Raw genomic sequence first — 17,149 nt, forward strand, 5'->3', positions numbered from 1 at the left:
TTTGTTAACGAGCTGCACATTGAATAAGTAAAATTATCACGTTTTGGATTTTGCTCAGGTGTGGGCTCCAAGTAATCTGAGAAAATGGCGTCCAACAAGAATTTGCTTGTGAATTAACCTGCAGTAATTGTTACCCTACATTCTTGAACGGTGCATTGCTAAACAATCACAGTGGTCAATACTGTTATAAACAACCCTGTAACAGTCTTTATGTGAATACCCGTGAAACATGAATAAAAATGCGCTTAAAGTAACTCTACATTTTTATGACATAAGAACATAAGAAAGTTTACATACAAGAGGAGGCCATTCAGCCCATCTTGCTTGTTTGGTTGTTAGTAGCTTATTGATCCCAGAATCTCATCAAGCAGCTTCTTGAAGGATCCCAGGGTGTCAGCAGCAACAACATTACTAGGGAGTTGGTTCCAGACTCCCACAATTCTCTATGTAAAAAAGAGCTTTATCTAATCTCCATTTGTGACCCCTGGTCCTTGTTTCAGGTCGAAAAAGTCCCTCGTCGATACCTTTTAGAATTTTGAATGCTTGAATCAGATCGCTGCATAGTCTTCTTTGTTCAAGACTGAATAGATTCAATTATTTTAGCCTGTCTGCATATGACTTGCCTTTTAAACCCGGAATAATGCTGGTCGCTCTTCTTTGCATTCTTTCTAGAGCAGCAATATCCTTTTTGTAACAAGAACTGAGCATAATATTCTAGATGAGGTCTTACTAATGTACTGTAAAGTTTTAACATTACTTCCCTTGATTTAAATTCAACACTTTTCGCTATATATCTAAGCATCTTCTTAGCCTTTTTTATATCTTCCCCACATAGTCTAGATGAAGACATTTCTGAGTCAACATAAACTCCTAGGTCTTTTTCATAGATTCCTTCTTCAATTTCAGCATCTCTCATATGGTATTTACAATGCACATTTTTATTGCCTGCTTGCAGTACCTTACACTTTTCTATATTAAATGTAATTTCCCATGTGTCTACCCAGTTCTGAATCTTGTCTAGATCATTTTGAATGACCTTTGCTGCTGCAACAGTGTTTGCCACTCCTCCTATTTTTGTGTCATCTCCAAATTTAACAGGTTTGCTTACTATACTAGAGTCTTATTTATTAATGTAGATTAGGAAGAGCAGAGGATCTAATACTGATTCCTATGGTACTCCACTAGTTATCTTGTTTATTTTTTAGGTTTCTCCTCTAATCAGTATTTTCGTTTTCTACTTGTTAACCACTCCTAATCCATGTGCATGCATTTCCTTGAATCCCTACTGTGTTTAGTTTGAGAATTAATCTTTTATGCAGGACTTTGTCAAAAGCTTTCTGGAAATCTAAATAAACCATGTCATATGCTTTGCAATTATCCGTTGTCAATGTTGCATCCTCAACAGGTTAGTTAGATGAGATCTCCCTTTCCTAAAACCATGCTGACTCTCTCAGTATATTGTTACCATATAGGTAATTTTCCATTTTGGATCTTATTATAGTTTCCATAAGTTTACATATATTAGAAGTCAGACTTATTGGTCTGAAGTTAGCTGACTCGGTTTTGTCTTCCTTTTTGTAGATCGGTATTACGTTTGCAATTCTCCAGTCTATCAGTACAACCTCTGTGTCAAGAGACTGTTGCATGATCTTGGTTAGTGGTTTGTAAATAACTTCGTTCATTTCTTTGAGTACTATTGGGAGGATCTCATCCGGCCAAGGGGATTTGTTTATTTTAACAGCTCCTAGTCCCTTTAACACCTCTGTCTCTGTTATGCTAAAGTTATTTCAAATTGAATAGGAACAGGTTGACATGTAGAGCATGTTGTCCATAACCTCCTTTGTAAAAAAAGTAATCATTTAAGATATTTTCTATTTTTTTCTCTTCGTCTATGATTTTGCCATTTGTACCTCTTAGACATTTTACCTCCTCTTTGAAAGTTCTCTTGCTGTTACAATATTGGAAACACTTTTTGGAATTGGTTTTAGCCCCCTTAGCAATGCTCTTTTCTTCTGTTTCTTGGCCTTTCTAAGTTCCATTTTGTTTTGTAATTGGGATGTAATTGTTTTGCACCTCTAGTACTGCATTTAAAAAAAAAACAGCTATCCTTTTCTGTGGATGTTTTCTCTATTTTATGCCAATCTACTTCTGTTAGTCTATGTTTCATTCCTTCATAGTTTGCCTTTCTAAAATTGTAAACCTTAGCTTTAGTCATTACTTTTTGGGTTTTAAAAAGTACTTTAAATGAGACCATGTTGTGGTCTGAGTTTGCCAATGGTTCTCTGACCTCTGTTTTTGTTATTCTGTCTTCGTTATTTAAAAAGACTAAATCAAGGCATGCTTTCCCTCTAATCAGGGCCTTGACAAATTGCGTTAGGAAGCAGTCATTTGTCATTTCCACCATTTCAATTTCATCCATCGTGCTACCCATTGGGTTTTCCCATTTTATATGGGGGAAGTTGAAATGCCCCATTAGTATGACTTCTTCTTTGCTACATGTATTTCTAATGTCATTGTATAACAGATTTTGGAGGTATAGAGCACGACCCTATTATAATTGCCTTTGAATTTTTGTCCATTATTCTGACCCATATTGATTGTGAGTTGTTTTTTTCTTCCAGATTTAACACTTTGGCTTTAAGACTATTTTTTTTTTATGTAGCACTACCCCCTGCCTCTTCTGTCCTGCCTGTCTTTCCTATACATTGTATACCCACTAATGTTATATTATTCTCCATCACTCTTGGATGACTAAGTTTCTGTAACACCAATCACATCGTAGTTACTTGTTAGTGCAGTAGCTTCAAGTTCGAGACTTGTATCATTTAAATAAATACATTTAATGGCTAACTTTCCTGAGTTGTTGCTCTTGTTTTGATGTAGCCTTCCTTCTGTTTTTTTTTATTTCTCCCCCCTTCCTTTCTAGTTAAATGCTTCCGAACCTCCTTGAGGATCCTTTCTCCGAATAGATTGGTTCCCTTTTTATTTAAGTGCAGTCCATCCCGCCTATATAGATATAAGAACATAAGAACATAAGAAAGTTTACAAACGAGAGGAGGCCATTCAGCCCATCTTGTTCGTTTGGTTGTTAGTAGCTTATTGATCCCAGAATCTCATCAAGCAACTTCTTGAAGGATACCAAGGATACCAGGGTGTCAGCAGGGTCCAGACTGCGCACTGAATTTGCTGTGTTTCTCAGTATGGAGCCTCCAACAATCATGACCCCCCTTTTTTTTTGCTGCCTGGCTAGCACTGTTTACGGGGTCCTGGATGTTGTTCCTCTCGTTCTCTTGATGTTGGTTTTGATCATCTAAATTTTGAAGTGGTTCGGTTTATTTGATGTTTTGATTTCTGGTGGTTGTGTTTTGACTACTTTTATTTTTTTCCCTGTCTCTGTTCGTCGACTTTTTTTGCTCTGGGTATAGACACTATTCATCTATGTTTTCTTATGGATTGGTATTAAAATGGTTTAAAATGAAATAAAAAGGGGAAAGATGTTCCAGGGAGTTTCAGCTTGTTAATAATCTTTCATGTTGCCAAACAAGGTGAAAATGAACACGTTGGGCTCTGACTGAGCTTCAGGTCACTCTAACTGAGCTCAAAAGATCTCTGAGTCGATTGTTGAAGCCCAACTGGACTTTGAAGGATCCATATCCATTTTAATTGGACAGTTTGTATTGTAATTGGCTCAGAGTGGTTCCAATGTAAATAGATGGATATTTGTTCCAGTGACCTCTGATTGACAGAGGGACTTTGGTATAGCCTATGGTGGATTTGCACAAGTTATTCAAGCTTTTGTGGTGACATGAATGTGAAGTACGACACTCTCTGACATGGTAGGTAATACAATGTGAATAAGAGCGTGGTATTTGATGCCTCTGTGTAGACGCTGAGCAGAGGGGCTTGATGTAGCTGTTAAGATTACTAGGAGGCAAAGGTAGGAAAAATGTAATAAAGATTGAAATGCAATTTCCTCCTTACCAACTACTGTGTTTGTCTGCCTGTCTTACTGTCTTAGAGTCATCTCTTGCACACTCAAGCAACCAAATAAAACAAATGTCGCAGAAACAGATCACCATGATGCTCTCATCATACTAGAATTTCATGACTGTATAGTGCTTTTTATAATAGTATGATCAATAAATGGACCTGATAATAATAATTTTAAAAAATGTCCCTACTGAGGGTATAATATGTGACAATGATGCTATACTTTGCATAGGCTATGACACAAACTGTACGCCTTGAGACAACTTGATCCTCAGATTTCTGGATCTACTTTCCACTAGAAACATCAAACAAGAAACATCATGCTATATACAGTAAATAAGCCTGTAAGAGATCAGATAATACAATTTACTCCAATATCTATTTATGGCTAAGCCTTGCTCTATCACTCATAGACATCACTCGAGAAATACATTTTATTTTTATTTTCTACAGTATAAGGCTAATGGCAAGCTTTCTATTTCCATCTGGGAGTCATAGTCTTCTGTGATGGTTGGTATGAGAGAAACATTGGTGTCCATATTGGCCTAATAAAAACAAGGTTGCAGAATTAATTAACCATGAAGCAGCTGACCTTGACATGAGATGTAATCATAATTGTCTGGAGCATCATTTACATATTAACCTTTTAAAGTGAGGCAAGGACAATCTTTGTCAAAGGATTGAATCAAAGTATTAATTATATCTGTGATAATTACCTTCATCTGTCTTTTTATATATATATATATATATATATATATATATATATATAAAAAAAACATGCTTACAGAAACAAAGAAGGTGTTAACCACCCTGTGACAGACTCACCCTAGTTTGTTTTGATATAAAAAATATTGTGGAGCCTAAACTGCTATTGTTGAAAGTTCATTGTCTTACACGGCATTGGTACGCGTAGATATTATTTGTTGCTGTTATCCTATTTTGCTTTGCTGTCTGAAGTTGCTAGCATGTACAGTAGATTCTGCTCAGAGTGAGTAAAGGAGAGAGAGAGAGAGAGAGAGTGAGAGCGGCTATGTAACATATATGAAATCCCAGTGGCACTCTGCTAAAGATTAAATCTCTCCTCCCGAATAGGAAAGGCATAATCTCTTCCAGCTGACAGTGTGATGAAGTCAGGGGCTGAGGGAACGTTGCAGTGACAGGTTTACAGTGTACAAATGTACCACTGTGGGTATTTTCATTGGTTTATTAAGGAGATACAGACCCTGCAATGAATACCAGTAATTTAAAAGACAGGGTCCCTAGTCAGAGAATACGTGAGCCGTGATAAGGCACACAGACCTACCTCGCTCATAAACCGGAGCCATCATTGTCACAGAACAGAGACCTGCAGCTGTAACAGACAGCATGATGCACTGCCACCTTCAGGAAATTATCTGCAAATTAGCGGCGAGACAGGGTTATTCTCTAGCCTTCACCTCTAGATACATGGATTTGAATCAATCTCAGGTAAAACAAATTTGGTGATCTTAATCTAACTAGTGGACATTAGTCTGCATTACAGGTCAGGTTTAAGGTGTGTTGGCATCATAGGTGTGAGCTCCCATTTTCCCTCACCTTTCATGAAATAGAGAAGCACAGAAACTACAGTCAGCGGAGCACAGTAAAATCTTTAACTAGCCTTGAAAAGCTTACAGCCTGATGCAGCATTTCAATCTTTAAATACATGAAAAAGGCTACAACTAATTTCAGTGCTACATGTTTATTGTAGGGTGTACCATAATTAAGTAATCTTTTTCTGTTTGTTTGGGAATCTAAAATGCTGTGAGTTGCAAAAAGGTGTGCAGTATCCTTTAAAACCTTGTCGCTTTGCTCCATTAAATCGCAGTAAAGTGCTGTTGCCATCGGTGCAGTATAATGGAAGAGCTGTTTACTGTTTTACAGAACCGCACACAAAAACAGGAATTGCAAGATTCCGATGGCATAACTGGGTTTTATTGTGCATAACCGTGGTTCACTCAACATATGTTATAGTGCAGAGGCATAGCAAACTGTAGTTTGCTTGTAGCTACAAGAAATGTAGCATGTAATTTGGATGTGTATGACAGTAAGCCTGAGCTCTTGTGTTCATGTGCTGCAAAATAAAAGAATAAACAATAATTAAAAAAAAAAAAAAGTTGTCATGCATAGTTTTCTACCAGCTGTTGAAGCTGATTAAAAGTAAATCTCCTATGAAGCTAACAGTGAGAAATGTGAAGCGTTGGGGGATCACAATATAGTAATTAACCATTAATTACCTATTACCAAACAAAAGTGCTATTGTGTTAATGAGCTTGTAAACATAAAGAGCATGATTCGCAAAGCTATTTTTTTCATCTGAAAGAAGAAAACTCCAAATAAAAAACTAGACGATAGATTACTTATAAACCCCTAAATTAAACATATACATTGTTTGTTGCTTATTTGGTCACTTTGTTTGGTGCATGTTTAAAGACTATCTGGAGTAAAAAGCTTTGACAATCTAGCTGCCCCTGTCTTCATATCCAATATTAGCAGTGAAAAGGCAACTGTGAAATTATTTAGATGCCAAGGACCCCTGTACTGGTTTTAAATGAATCATAGCACTTTAATTGTGTATGAGAATAGATCTATATTTGTGAAGTATTAGCTGCTGGTGAGGTATGGATTTGCTATTTGTTTGAGATGCCCTTGTATTGTTTTTTTTTTTTTTTTTTTTGTAATTCTTTCTAAACTTGTACTCTGGAGTGAGTGTCCAATCACAGACCTGGAAGGTCATTCCACTCCAGGTTTAACAGGTGTAATTATTATACTCTACTTCAAGGTCTGGATGGAGGTTTAATTGGTTCATTTAGACAATGTAGAACAGGGTTGCCGCAAGGACCAGGAGTGGATGGGCCAATTTTTGCCACCCCTGGTTTAGGGAAATGCTTGGAACGGCACAGACAGGCTGATCCACAGTTGTTTGCACCGAAACACCTACCTATCTGGATAAGAGAGGTTTAACATTTCTATCTGAAAATAGTTACCTTGCATGTGAGTTTGTTTAAGATATATAATTAAATACTGGTAACTCTAACAGTCCTTAATCACACCAAAAGCTGTAAGAGCCCTCGCCTCTCTTTGCTTTCCTTTCCAGGTCACAAGAGCAGAAACAATGTTTTAATACATCCCTATACAAACACCCACTGTGTGCTAGCTCATAATATATTTACAGCAACTCCTCGGTAGGCTCCCAGAGGAAACAAATCTTTCCCTAATAAGCATGTTTGGTACTGTGTATGCCAACACGCATCTCCAAGGCAACCAGACGTGAGCTTACCTTTTCCTAGTTGCCAGTATATTTATATTCATTGGTGTTCCTGACTTGGAATTTGTAAACAATCAGTTATCAGTATTCACTAACTGGAAATACACTTGAAAATAAGCCAGATTCAAAGACATTTGCTTAGCTGTACCTGTTGACTGTTGTCTCTCATAGCTATAAACTTGCCACAGTATAATAAGGGCTCACAGTTTTTCAGAATAACAAATTTAAACTGTTTAGTTTTCTTTCTACACAGCTGAAGAAGGGCTTTCATATGAAATGATCCAATATAAATTGTTTAATCATTTAAAGCTTTTCAAACACACACACAAATTACCTTTCTTCTTCATCAAGTCTAAGCAAAACTGAGCTGGAGTCCAGAACAGGCAGAGGTTACTCTTAACCTTTGATTTACTGAAGAGTTCCACTGAGGCTTTATCGTGAATGTTTCTAAGACCTCCATTAGTCCTGCTAACCTGCGAGAGGCTGCTGCAGGTTGATCGGAACTGTGTTGGTTCCAGAAAAGGGTTAGTCACTCGTATCCTATTCTATAATTTTACCTTTTGTTCTTACTCAGTTCTCACCATTTTTTCATCTGCTGTCTTCCTTGTGAAAGTCCTATTTATTTATTGCCTTCCACACACTATGGATTCCAAAATGTATGCTATGATCTATATTTCTTGTGAAATGTATATGTTGGTCAACACATCTGAATTTAAGGAAGACTTTATTTGCAAGAAGTCCTCTGTCATGTATTCTTTAATGCAGAAAGCTGCCGAACTTGAAAACAAATTGGAATCCTTAGAAGTATAAACGAAAATGAGCAGTTCATTAAGAATAGTTTAAACAAAATTGATAACACTTGGTTAGTTTTGGATACTGAAGGTGAGACTGAAAATGACTTTTAACTTCATAAATGCGCTTGCTTCATGTGACGTTTCAGTGCCACAGCATGAGAGTGGAACTGTATGTGTAGATGACCTGAAATAACTGTTAGAAAAAGTACAAAGAGGAGGATGAAACAGAGGTCGGGTGGTTTTAGTAGGTGATTCGGTACACGCTATGTCGACAGTGAAATTGGGTTGATACTTGCCAGCCTGGTGCAAAAGTAAAGGCTATTGAATCAAGAGTGCACAGTTAATTAAATCACAATAATAGTCTGTTGTTATTGTACATGCTGGCACAAATGACATAAAGAAAAGAAAATCTGAGATTGTGAAAAATGATTTTAAATCCTTAACAAGACATCTGAAAAAGTTCAGATGCAGAATTATTCTCTCAGGTCTACTACCTGTTGGTTACTACCGTCCCAGTCTCAGCTTACTTGCAGAGGGCAGCAGGTTTTCAGGTTTTCTGCAAGGATGCTTCACAGTATGGATGGTGTTCTTTGGGTGATGCGCTGTGTTGGGTTTGTGCCAAACATAACGCTTTGCATTTAGTTTCGTCAGACCACAAAACTTTTTGCCACATGGCTACAGAATTTTGCATACTTCAAACGGGATTCAAGGTGGGCTTTTTTGAGTAATGGCTTCCTTCTTGCCACCGTACCATACAGGCCAGATTTGCTTGGGATATTGTTGTCACATGTACACTTTGACCATAAAAGCCTTGGCCATAAAAGCCTGCAGCTCTTGCAAAGTTGCCATTGGCCTCTTGGTAGCCACTTTGATCAGTCTCCTTCATGATCGGTCATCCAGTTTGGAGGAATGGCCTGATCTAGGCAGGGTCTTGGTGGTGCCATACACCTTCCACTTTTAAATAATCGTCTTGACCATGCTCCAAGGGATATTCAAGGCCTTTGATAGTGTTTATACCCATCTCCCGATCTGTGCCTTTCAACAACTTTGTCCTAGAGTTCTTTTGAAAGCGCCTCAGTGCTCATGGAGTCTTTGCTTTGAAATGCACTACCCAGCAGAGGGAACCTATAGGGTTAGGCTTAGAGTTAGGGTTAGGGTTAGAACTGCTGAATTTATCCAGAAATTTTGTGAATCACTACACACAGGTGGAGGCCACTTAACTTGGTGTGTGATTTTGAAGGCAATTGATTACACCTGAGCTAATTTAGGATTGCTATTACAAGGGGGGGGGGGTTTAATTAATTTTCTACAAATTTCTAGAATTTTTTTTTTTCACTTGGAAGTTGTGGGGTAGGATGTGTGGATAAATGAAAAAAACAATTTTAATGCATTTTAATTCAAGGCTATAAGGCAACAAAAGGTGAATGTGGGAAGATGTAAGCCCTGCACATGGGGAAATATGTAGTTTATTGTATGTTTTGGGGTTAATTGTTAATATTTTGATTTAATTAATTGTTTAGCTGCTATGGCACTCCACCGGGGATGATTACCCGTCTGCATGGAGCAACAGCTGAAAGCAATCAGCTGTTCCTGCAGACGGGTGGGCGTGTCTCAGTGGAGCGTCAGTATAAAAGCATGGCGATCGCTGTGATCGGGACTGCTGCAAGGCCTTCCGTTTTCACGGCACCTTTGATTTATAGTTTGGGGTATTGTGTTTTATTTTGCACTTTTTGTACAGCTTGATGTATTGGTCTTCTGTGTGTTACCATCACTGGTAACGTCACATGACCACCTTTATTTTACTTTCGTTTTCGTTTGTGTTAATAAATCCTGCACACCTGTGCTGGCGTTTCAACATCAGCACCGCCTCTGTCTCTCTGTGTGCTTGAACAGTGGCTACCCACACACGTGACACAAGTAAGACCCTGTCACAGTGAAAAATATGAAAGGGGGTGTAGACTTTCTATAGGCACTGTACTACATGCTCTCTTGATCCTATTCCTACAAAACTATTAAAATATGTTCTTGGTGTTATTAATACCAACATTTTAAAAAAATTATAAATGATTCACTTTCCTCAAGTTATAATTCCCTCAGCTCTTAAGGTCGCTGTGGTAAAGCCTATGCTTAAGAAATTTGGATCCTGAAGTCCACAATAGCTATAGGCCAATTTCCAACATATCATTCTTAGATAAGGTTCTAGGGAGAGTTGTTGCAATTCAATTACAAAAAGTTTTTGTGCTACACATAGCACCAAGACGCCCCTTGTCAGAGTTGTGAATGATCTGCTGATAGATTCAGGCTTTCCATCAGTTTTAATTCTTCTTGATTTAAGTGCTGCCTTTGATATTGTAGACCATTCCATCCTACTGAATCATCTTGAAAGCACAGTGGGACTGTCTGGCCTTGCACTATCTTGGTTCAAATCTTATCTTTCTGATAGGTTTCAGTTCATCTTGTTGGGGATGCAGGTAAAATCGGCATTATTGGAAGTTGTCTGTGGTGTTCCACAGGGCTCCATTCTAGGTCCATTGCTGTTTTCATATATATGCTACTGTTAGGTGACATTATCTGCAGACAGGGAGTGAACTTCCATTGCTATGCTGATGATACCCAGCTATGTTTGTCCCTAAAGCAAGGAAGTTCTTCTGCCTGGGTGTTATTAGCTACGCGCTTTACATTCTTTTGATCAAGAATGTTCTAATGCTGAATTCTGATAAAACAGAGGTCATGTTAATGGGATCACAGAACCAACTAAAAGGTAACGTGGGATTACATGAGCTCGAACTTGCAGTCTGTCATCAAAACTTAACTTAAAACTTAAATTAGAAATTAAGAGTTTGGAGGTTATCTTTCATCTTGATCTGTCATTTGAGACTCATTAGGGAAGTTACTAAAGTATATTTTTACTATTTGAGAAATATAGCCAAACTTGTGCAGTATAGAATTAATTTTAAGATTTTGCTGTTAACTTACAAGGCTGAATGGATTAGCACCTAGTTATTTACATGAGTTAGTGACCCCGTATCTTCCCAACCGCACTCTGAGATCACAGGATGCGGGGCTGCTGGTTATTCCTAGGGTCAACAGAAGCAACACGGGAGGGAGGGCTTTTCCTTGTAGAGCTCCTAAATTATGGAATTCTCTACCTTTGTCAGGGAAACTGTGACTGCTACTAAGTCAAGACTAAAAACGCACTTTTATAAAATGGCTTTCTTATCTTAGTGGGTTTCAGTGTAACTTTAAAATTGCTGCTTTTGTACTATTAAGTGTATACTGTTATTTAAATGGTCTGACTTTGGCAGTTGTATATGTGACATGCCATACAAATGTATTGTGCTTATTTTTTTCTGCTATGTACTGTACAGTGCTTTGCAATACTTTTGCATAAAAAGCACTATATAAATGCAATAAATAAAATCAATAACTATAAGTATTTCTAGTGATTCATGAGTATCCTGTTGATCCTCTTGATTCTCCTGGATATAGAGCTGTTTGCTGTTCTTAAATTCTCTGTACTGTATATGCTGCTTCCACAATTTTTATCAGCCACAATATCTTACAGTAACACACACCTACAGCACAGTTATACCATCAATTGCTCATGAAGAAAATTACAATTGTTCAGTAATGGTAACCGCTGGCATTTACTGGCAAAGCCCTGTTATTGCGTTGTGTGCGGGGCAGAAATCAGTGACATTTCAAGATTGTCTTTTCAAAAAAAGTCTTTGTGTTTTAATGAAATACTCAGCCAGACTATTATTCACATATAACATGGTTTTTGTGATAGTCATGTATATTTGTTTATTTGTATGATATCAGTAATAAATATATAGGAAGCATACAGCTATACTTAGTCAACATTTTTGATGACATGGCTTTTTATAGTATTACTTTACAATTTGTTGTATGGCGTTTGGAATTTTCCATGGATTCAATTTAAAAGAGGCTTGTGCTACCACATTAACACACTAAAAACACACTAGCACCTCCCAAAACACTATAGTTTCCTTTGCTAGTACGTACTGCAGTATGCTATAGTTTAGGAAACTATTTTTTGGATGGGCAAATCTCCAATGTGGTTGCTCAAGCCCTCTGTTATTTATTTACATATTTATTAATACAGGAGATTTACCCCTTGAGACCGATGCCTCATTTACAAGGGGGTCCTGGAAAATGATAAAAAGGACAAGCGCAAAGTACAAGCAACACCACAAAAACACATGTGATTCAAATGTAATTAGCAGCATGCAGAGATCAAAGAACCAAATAAATAAGAAATACCTATATCTATCTGTTAATGTAGACTGAAGGAGAAGCATTGGCAGGAGGTTCGAAGCAATTGTCCTATATGATCTTCAAAAAAACATTGAAAGAAAGGTTATCAAATTCTCTTGTCACTGGATGACAAGTTCTTAGTAAGCTGTGGTAAGCTGCTTGGATTCCTTCTGCTCAGCTACTAGATTATTCCACAGGCACAATAGTAATACAAAAAGTGCTTCATAGTTTTCTATTCTTCTGTAACCTGTATGCCTATGCTGTTGAATTTAAACAGACTAGTGTATTTTTCCCCCTTGGACATTACAGGCTCAGTGTAATATTTTTTGTAATCTTTCTCCAGTACAATAACGGACCACATGTTTGCCATCTGATCTGAGAAGGAAAGAGGTGTAAGAGGGAACAGAAAGTGGCTCTGCTCTGAAACCCGAGTTCATGACATGAATATCTGTCTGTATTTGCTTATAATTACTTTAGTTTTTGTTTTCACTTGTTATTAAAGAGGATACCGCATGGTTCCGTATGTGATAAAAACTTAACATTAGACCATCTTCACAATCTTCACCAAGCAATTATATAACTGAGCAACCAGAACTTGACTGAAACTCAACCCTTCTGAAATGAAGTTGGTAAATTACAGTGTCAGCTTGTTATGATTAGTATTGTGTGAAAACTCATTAAGTGTATTAATTTGAGATGTTCTTGTGGACTCTGAGGAATAATGTTTTCCACTTGTTGCTGTGCGTTGTATTGAATTGCACTATGTAGTAATTATTCCAATTTAATTAAATGAGAGTTGCAACATGTCCAATAGAGACATTGATGAAATGTCAACACACGTGTCAGACCAAGCCTAGGGAACACAGTGAAACGCAACTGTGCACCGTAATTGAGGACAAGGTTATAAGCAATTTGAGTGGTTGTTAAGTATCTGTTTTTAACTGTGAAGTGAGTTATTTACGAGATACCAAGTCAGACGAGTCATTACCTCATTGTTTACTGAAAAGAATGCAAGCCTTCGTAATAAAGTAAATAGTTATTTTTAATAAATTATATTGTGAAAGCGTTTATTTTCATTTATTCAATTTGCTTTTTCTTTTCAAACTCGCAAAGGCCTCCTGGCAGTAGGCACCAAAGGCAGAATTTCTTTATAGAACTCATGGTAGGAGGGAGATACTTAATATTTAATAAAGCTATCAACCTTCAAAGTTCAGAACATAGACAAGAGCCGAGTTTCGTGAAGCTGCAGGCTTTTTTGCTTTTCTCTTTTTTAATGTTGTATTTTCTCTCTTTTTGACCTTTTTATTACATTTGTTGTGAATCAGAAGACACACAGCCTAAGAAACAACAACACACCCTCCGTTTGTACTCCAGCTTATTGTGTATAGATCCAGGTGCTTTGCTGTGCGTGGGTACCCTGCCTTCTAAAAGTTTGGAAGTTTAATATATATAATATATATATATATATAATATACATATACACACTTTATAGGTTAACTGGAACTTGCTGGTAATAGGCTTGTAGATTAACCAATGAATGTACCTGGCACTTATACTATAGATTTCCTGCCTAAAACCTCACAAGCTTTATATTCATAATGCTTTACCATGCTTTTGTATGTTTTATTACCATTTTTGTTGTGCTGAGAATCCTTCGGTGGTTCACGTGTTTGTTTGTTTGTTTGTTTTTACATAAATTCGGGTATGCACATATTTTAAATACTATGCAGTGGATAAACTGGTGCTGTGCCTTTATTGTCAGTAACTGATTGCAGTTGGACCATTGGAGTGAGTCTGAAACACAGCTCTTCTTGGTTAGTACTCCTTTGAGAGTGTTTTTTTTTTAGCTTGGGTAGTGGGGTCAAATACCTGCATGTATTCCTTGAGTGAGGCCTAGTTGCCTAATTAATGTCCATATAATCTAAACAACAACAAGACTGAACACATAGATGTTCCTTAGTAGTATCATTACCCATCCATCGTTCTATAAAATCTACGCATGCATGTTTATTTTTAAGATAGCTCTACTAATGTTTTGGTACTTAAAAAAAATAAAAACACTTAAAAGTATTCGCCTATTTTTAGATGTATGTCCATTGTTCATGTACAAATACATTTACAACAACAGTTTTCTTGAACTAATACCAAAATGATTGCTCTCTGTCAACCCCGTGGTTCTTTTCAATGTCCTTGCGGAAATTTTCAATCAGTTTTCTTACTACTTATTATTTTTTTCATATGGTATACAACAATGGCCTTGAGCTTCTGTCATACTTTTGTCTCAATACTTATACGGTTGATGTGACCTGCTTGAAAAATCATCCTTTTGTTGCCGCTATCTTTATATGTAAGTAATGTCTGTGTGTTTGAATTCCTTTTAATATTTTTACTATTATTATTATTATTATTATTATTATTATTATTATTATTATTATTATTATTATTATTATTAAAGGAGGCTGTTTCAGGTACAATTTCTTTCTTTCTTTCATTCCTTCCAAAAGAGGATGTTTAATATGGCCGCATGATCTGCATGACTAAAGTTCTGTTGAACAGACATGAATGCATACAGGTGCCCTTCTGTTTGGCTTGGGGAGCCAAGCTGATATCTTACCTGTTAGCAATTGCTTGGTAACTGTCATCCAGCAGCTTGTAAATATCTTTCCAGCTATACATTTTGACCTTTGGTTTTAGTAAGGTATAAGTCCAGGTATAAGCCTTCAGTCAAGCTCTGGGTATTGTTTTTTAATTAACTTTAAGCAAAGAAGTTCTGTAGTAGGTCCTCTGAATACAAATACATTTACAACAACAGTTTAATGTAATTCAGTGCAACTCTGTGACTATAGCGCATGCTGCGTAATAAACCACAACACTTTGCCAGATACTCAATGAGCCACATTTGTAGTGATAAACCACAACACTTTCCCAGATACTCAATGAGCCACAGTTGTAGTGATAAACCACAACACTTTCCCAGATACTCAATGAGCCACAGTTGTAGTGAAGCTTTTTAAAGCAAGTTTTTATTTTATTTTGAAGTAACACCAGTTTTGATGTTGCAGTAACATAATACGTGTGGTATTTCGTACTTCTACTGGGGCCACTGTTGCAAGGGGACAGGTTAATGATAACACCTATTGAGGCCACAATGGTGTTTTAAACTTTCAAAAAGTCATTAGGTGAGAAGAATGCATTAGTTAGGAAGTGTGTGATATCCATACCCAAACCAAGCAGCTCATTAAACAAAGCAGTGTAGGTTTATGCTAGTTCTAAAAAGCAGGACTGGGTACAGGGACGGGCCATTTCCTAACGGGCACGCTACAAGAAGTTGTCTCTGCTGGCTACGAGACAGTTAAACTTATTATTTAGATAATCTTTTCTTTTCATAAGAAGACTAACGTTCTCTATATAAAAACATATTTTTTTTTTTACATAAAAAAACAACTATGATAACTTGTTACTCTCATTAAGATTTACAAAGACTTCATGTGCTCAATTACCACAGTCCTACTGGCTTATTTAGCATCTCTGTTTACATGAATGCGTTCGCTATACAGCATTGCTTTATTCAACTCCCTGTGCACACAAGACAGATGTTTGGAGCTTCTCTAAGTGTATAATTTGCAGACAGAAAGTTATATATACTTTGTTTCTCATATCCATTGCAGTTACAGGGTTACTGATATCATTATTGATGCAGACTGTTATATGCTGGTGGTGCTGGTGTTAACCCTCACATGACCAATAAATAGCTCTTTTTTTATTAAGATTTTGTGCCATAGATCCTCAGCATGTAGCATTAAATATACTGTACATTGATGGATGCAGACCTCAGCCGTGTAGCAGATATGATAATATCACATTAAATCCTATCTGTTTTACTGTCCTTGAGTGGTTACAGCAAGACATAATGACATATTTAATCTGTGTAACGCAGGGTGAAACAAAAATGTGGTCAGAATTAAGAATAATAATAACAAGAGTGAAGTGTAGATAGATTGATTTTTTTTTTTTTTTATTCTACATGTACGGTTGTTCCAGAGCTAATTATTTTCTATCAGTTTAGGTCCAGCCCCTGAGATAAGAACACATACAAACACCAGCCTGCCGAGTGAAGATCAGAATATTTTTAATAGGCCAATGGAATCAAAACTTTATAGCTCATGAGCGCGTAAGTTCGGGGTAACGGTTGAAGTTTAAACAGAAACTGTTGTATCTATAATCAATGTCGAGCTGGGTAAACTAATAACATTTCGTCATGGGTCCCTTAGTGGTTACGTCTTCCATCGCTCATATTTTCTGCGTTACTCTTAGAACCATCACGTATCCTCTATTTAATTGTGCTTGTTTGCCAAACTATAAACAACCTTACTCACAAGCTGTTTTTTCCCCCATAACTTGCCCATCCCTATAAGTGATCCAATCCCTAATTCACTGGCTTACCTCACAGCAGGTGCAGGAACTTCCAGCTTTTTGTGTAGAGACTACAGAGTGACTCTCTCTCTCTCTCTCTTTGGTTTTCTGATAGCTGGCAACGTGGGACTCCACCCGGGGACTGAACGGGAGCCTCCAGGAGCGGCGGCTTGAGAGCGACATGCAGGGAGTGACCCTCAAAGTGGTGACTGTGCTGGTAAGAGGAGCGTTCACACTGTGACAGACCCATATACTCCATGGCAGGGTAGCAGGCATAGGGCTAGATTCAATAACGTCTACAATCTTTATATACAGTATACATAAAATGGAATACATCAAATTGAAGTGCCGGTTTAGTAGCAAGAAACCAAGCAAGCAGTGTAAGAAC

At 37.2% G+C, this 17,149-nt stretch overlaps 1 protein-coding gene across 2 annotated transcripts in view; it reads left to right on the top strand.

Annotated features, from left to right (window-relative positions):
* Positions 1-17,149, top strand: part of LOC121322112 (glutamate receptor ionotropic, delta-1-like) — a 258,746-nt gene that overhangs the window by 217,754 nt on the left and 23,843 nt on the right. For both annotated transcript variants that reach the window (XM_041261639.1, XM_041261640.1), the window contains exon 9: positions 16,877-16,978. In XM_041261639.1, the coding sequence (XP_041117573.1) occupies positions 16,877-16,978 (102 nt within the window). The remainder of the gene's footprint in view (positions 1-16,876; positions 16,979-17,149) is intronic.

The sequence above is a fragment of the Polyodon spathula genome, chromosome 10 (genome assembly GCF_017654505.1).
Source record: "Polyodon spathula isolate WHYD16114869_AA chromosome 10, ASM1765450v1, whole genome shotgun sequence".
NCBI classification, from domain to species: domain Eukaryota; kingdom Metazoa; phylum Chordata; class Actinopteri; order Acipenseriformes; family Polyodontidae; genus Polyodon; species Polyodon spathula.